The 5288-nt window shown below is 33.6% G+C and overlaps 1 protein-coding gene across 1 annotated transcript; it reads left to right on the top strand.

The window, feature by feature from the left end:
• LOC137708452 (homeobox-leucine zipper protein HAT22-like) lies at positions 1-1808 on the top strand. Its single transcript, XM_068447540.1, has 3 exons — positions 1-863; positions 1017-1096; positions 1311-1808. The coding sequence occupies exons 1-3, from the start codon at positions 357-359 to the stop codon at positions 1633-1635; spliced, it is 912 nt and encodes a 303-aa protein (XP_068303641.1). The 5' UTR covers positions 1-356; the 3' UTR covers positions 1636-1808.
• Positions 1809-5288: the final 3480 nt, after the last annotated feature.

Here is a 5288-nt window from a genome sequence, read left to right as displayed (position 1 = left end):
ACGCATACACGCACACACAGAGACTAGCTTAATTAGCTTCATATGCCTTCTACACACATCAATTGTATAGAGACATATATAGACATTAGAGTAGTAGAGAATTTGTTTGTGATATTAGTCAACCTATGAGGACAAAGAGACATGGGGTCGATCGAATTGTTATAATTCCACAAAACCATATTCGTCATTCACTTTCCTTCCTTCCTTTGCTTAAATAATCCGATCCCCACATCCCTCCTACTCCAACTCCCTCCTTAAAAAAAAATTACAATCTTCTTTTGCCTCCACACTCGCACCTTTTTATAAATATTTTTGTGATTTGCTACTCCATAACAACATTTAGTAATTTCACAGAGATGGGTTTTGATCATGAAGCTTGTAACACTGGCCTTGGACTCAGCCTAGGTTGTCAAGCTAATCCAGATCATCATACAAATTTGCAGGCTTTCGATCTCGATCACCAAAAGAAGAAGAAAATACAGTTGAAATACGATCACCTATTTCCGGCTCTAACCCTAGGTCCATCATCCGGGGATTCGAAGATTGAGGCCGCCGAATCAGATGATCATTTGCACCAAGTAGTACATGTGCAAGCACAAGAACAGGTCTCTTCTCCCTGCAGCGGCGCCGTTTCGTCGTTCTCCAACTCATCTAGTTTCAAGAGGGACAGAGATATAGGTGTTGAAGAGATAGAGGGAGAAGAAGAGAGAGTAGTGAATATCACTACTTCATCAAGAGTAAGCGATGAATTATATGATCAAGATCAAGATCATGAGGGCAGTCCCAGAAAGAAACTCAGACTTACAAAAGAACAATCTTCCACTTTAGAAGACAACTTCAGAGAACACACTACTCTCAATCCAGTAATTATATTTTTCCATAAGCCATCTTTGTTTATTTATTTGTCTTCATGTTATTATAAGCTTGTGTTTAATTAGATTATCGTTCATTAACAAATTAAATTTTAAATAATTAAAGTTTTTCTTTTTATTTTATTTTTTTCTTGGATAAATCAGAAACAAAAGCAAGAACTAGCAAGAAAGCTAAATCTACGCCCGCGACAAGTTGAAGTCTGGTTCCAAAACAGGAGGGCCAGGTATAATTTTTTTACTTTAATTTACAAAATGTGCTAAGTATTATATTCTCACTTGTAAGTGAGAGATCTTCAGTTCAGCTTACATGAACATCAAGTTCAATACTTAATTATTCTTATTATTTGTATTCAAATTTTTCAGGATGTCCATGTTTGATGCTTGCTCATATGAGAGTCTCCAAAAATATAATATTCTTAATTTATTACAATTTTGTAGAACCAAGCTGAAGCAAACAGAAGCAGATTTCGAGTTATTGAAGCAATGTTGTGAAACATTGAAAGAAGAGAACAGAAGGCTGCACAAGGAGCTGCAAGAGCTCAAATCAATGAAACAAACAGCAACAGCCGCAGCACCCTTTTACATGCAGTTTCCAACTGCCACTCTCACCATGTGTCCCTCCTGTGAGAAAATCTGCAACGGCGGCGATCATCGTAATCATAATCATAACAACGGGTCATCGACGAGTCCATTCTTAATCGGATCGAATAAGACTCACTTGATCTTCAACCCCTACAGTACTCATCCATCTACAGCTTGCTAGTCTGCTGCCAAATTAATCAAGGCTAGATTGTCACTAGCTAGCCTTTTTATTATGAAGTAACATGCAGATTTCGAATTAATTTGTACAGGATGAAATTTAACTGTAGAGGTTAATTCATTTCTGTCTCTTATTTACGAATATTAATTTGTACATATTATAATTCTGCGTTTTTAGCTAGTCATCTCATCATTTGAAGGATCTTTATTTTTTTGCGTCTTTTCCAATGACAAATCTAGCTAGGTTAACTTTGCCCGTAATGTCATTGTTATGTATGGGCAATTTGTCGATCATAATTAATAATATGGTTTAATGTGAGTATGATGCTATTTGATCACACTAAGAATTTCAGAAAAGTTGGTAGACCGGTCGAGTGGGATGTGATTGGAACTGAGGTGTATGATCAAATTCGACATATTTCTTGGTAATGTGCCCTAATTAGTTCTCGATCGGTTGCTTTTTCTAATAGTAATAACAGTAATTAATGAATGTGCCCTAAGTAGTTCTTGATTATAGGAACATAAACCCTCATGGTTGCTATATTAATTAAATTAGTTCATGAATCCTTGCACCAAACATGATTCTTTTGGCTTAACTTGTATTTAAGTTTTTACTGATTCTTTTGTATTATGTTGTTATGCTAATATATGAAAAGGAAAAGAAAAGATCTTATTTTCGTTCTCATTTATGGCCTGCTAGAAGTTTTGGTATTCGAATTTTTCTATTAGCATATGGGTCCATGTGAAAGTTTTATTATAGTGTATCCTACATATTGAGATTATTGATCGTTAGATTTGGTTATTGCATCTTTAACACAGTAAAAATTTTGATGTTTTGAAATTAAGATAGCTGAAAACATACTAGAAAATTCTGCGTCGATAACCATTAACATCCCTAATTCAATCTTTGTGACAATTTGACATGTCAAAAGAAACCTGGCTGAAAAGATGTGAGATGTATGGAGAAAGTTTTCCATTTCAAATTATTTCAATGCTCTCTTGACGTATTCAACTTTATAAGTTGTAGTCTACCATCTAATAAGAAAGAATCAAAGAAATAAAGGATCTAAGGAACCACCGGACATAATAGCAAACATTTTGATTGAGGATAGTTTTATTGAGCGACTAAATGTTTTCATTTTTTTTGTTTAGTAATGATTTTTTTTTTCAGAGGTTTACTTTTTTTATTATATTTTATCTTCTTGTACGTATTTTTTCGTCATTTTAATGAATATCTGACGTTTTTATTAAAAAAATAAATAAAGAGAAAGAAAAACAAATCTTTAATGCCAAAGAAAGCAAGAAATAAAAGGAGAAGTGATACTTTCCAACTCTTACAAACCGACTATTCCTTTATTTTGCGTAATCTGACAATGATATTTTCGGAAGTACTGCAGGACTATTTCTTATGATTTTGACAAATTAAAGTTTGCTGTGCCCACTGCCCTAATTTGTTAATAAAAACAGTACCTTAAAAACAAAGTGACAAAACAAAAGCAAAACAAACCTAATTGCATGAGTAAGACCTACATAGGCAGACAAATATACTAGCTACTTAGCTAGTGTCAATATTTAGAGCGCTTCAACAATATGCATTTCCAGACTTTAGAAAACCTTTTGAATAAAACTATTTGTATCACCTTAATTATTAACGTACAATTATGTGTATTTTTTATTATAAAGATAATGAAGAGTTTCGAATTCTCTGGATCCAGTATATTATTTCTACTAATAATTTTATTCTCACCTTCATCACTGAGCTAATCCTAGCCCAATAACTCATGTCTACTGTCCTTCTAATTAATATATTAAAATCACTTATATGAATCTCGTGAATATAATATCTACAAAATGAGAGACGTGAGATGTTACAAATAATTGTATCTAACTATTTCACTTCTTGTTGCCCGTTGAATCGTTGATGCAATTATGATCAAAACAACTAACAAACATCGGGATCATAATCATGTTGTGTATGTTCCTATAATCTCGTACCAACTACCTAAAGTACTTGCCTTGATCAATGATCAGTCCCCTTTTTTTATGCTTTGTTAATTTTATCCAAAAATAATAACAGTCAGTTCTGCATTTGCTCCAATGATCTGCTGGAGAACTTGAAAGGGCTAGCTTTAGGGTTGTGTGATTGATGACGACGACGATAATTAATTAGGTATATGTAGCCTTCTCACCAATATATTGAACCAATATGTCCGGACTTTAGATAATGGTTAAATTATATCATCAAAATGGAAAAACTGGAATTGATATACCACTAGATTTAGTGTTAGGTGTAGCATCATATATATAAGCTAATGTGGACTGAGATGATGATTGTTCAGTATTAATTTATGAGCACTTTTGTTTTGTTCCGTGTTAGGTTGGTTCACGAGGGTGAAGCAGACAAATCTAATTCGTAATCTCGGAAAAAAAGATATTGTTCTTTTCTTGTCTCGGCCTAGCTACAGACACAAAAGAATATATATATATATATATATATATATATATATATATATATATATATAACTCCAAAAGAGTATGGGTGCATGTCATGGATCCATAACTTCACCAAGTGGTAACCTCTTGGACAATGATTAAAAAGGGCCTGCATAGTGTCCATGGCTGCGCTAATTGATTGCTTGAACAGAAAAATATAAATCCGTGTTGTATCTATAAGACATTCAAACGTGCTAAGGCCATCTCTAACCAAGAGCTGATCAAATAACTAGTTTTAGCCATCTGGTCTTTCAAAATATTAATATTTTAATAAACAATACATGATTATATTTGTCTTCATCTCCAACAGAGGGTCAAAGGGCCATAGGGCTCGTTTTAGCCCTGTCACAAAAAATCGTCTCTAACCGAGAGCCATAGGGCCAAATATAATTTATTATTTAAATTTAAAAACAACAATAACTTAAATTTAAAAACTACAACTTATATTCAAAAACTACAAATTAAATTTAAAAACAACATTAACTTAAATTTAAAAACTACAAAAACTTAAATTTAATATCCATAATCAACACTATCTTCATCATCCGTCATTGTAGGAGTATAGTCAGAGGTAAACAACTACCACTGGGTCATAATTTCTTCTTTTTTTTTCCTATCAAAATAGGCCTTACTCATTAGAGTGTAATTTGTAGTGTTCATTTCCATATTCTTATAAACCAACTCTTCTTGTATTTGTGCCTACGATTCCTTTCTTCCATGACAATGGCATTTTGCTCCGCCAGTAATCGCAATGAGGCCGCCACTTCCTGTTAAGCAGTGTAATTATCATTTGCCTTGCCCTTTCCTTCAACATTCGAGCCTTGTTTCGTCCTATAGCCCTAGGTAAGGAACCTTCATCCGGAGATGGATTTTCTACCCTTGTTTGTTGAATGGTAGGAGATCCATCTTCATCCATATCTACAGATGGGGATGCAGTTCCAAACACTGGTGTAGAATCTACTCTATGTTGAGGTGGATCTTCAAACAACACCCACCCTTTACAAATTTCCCAACAACCGTACCGTGAAACTGAAAGGGTTTTGAGCTGCCCTCCAAATACAATTCCTCCGCTTGGCGTACCTAGAAAATATAATTACAAAAATTAAAGGAAATTAATTTATAAAATTAAATGTAATATAATTAAACATTTAAAATAAACTATGA

Source organism: Pyrus communis, chromosome 1 (genome assembly GCF_963583255.1).
Source record: "Pyrus communis chromosome 1, drPyrComm1.1, whole genome shotgun sequence".
Taxonomy (NCBI): domain Eukaryota; kingdom Viridiplantae; phylum Streptophyta; class Magnoliopsida; order Rosales; family Rosaceae; genus Pyrus; species Pyrus communis.
Note: the sequence above shows the minus strand (reverse complement) of the source record. Positions and strands in the feature narration are given on the sequence as shown.

Coding starts and splice junctions, on each gene's coding strand:
- LOC137708452 (XM_068447540.1), top strand. CDS start 357: ATGGGTTTTGATCATGAAGCTTGTAACACTGGCCTTGGACTCAGCCTA. Junction 864..1,016: donor AACACACTACTCTCAATCCA/GTAATTATATTT, acceptor TGGATAAATCAG/AAACAAAAGCAAGAACTAGC. Junction 1,097..1,310: donor TTCCAAAACAGGAGGGCCAG/GTATAATTTTTT, acceptor ACAATTTTGTAG/AACCAAGCTGAAGCAAACAG.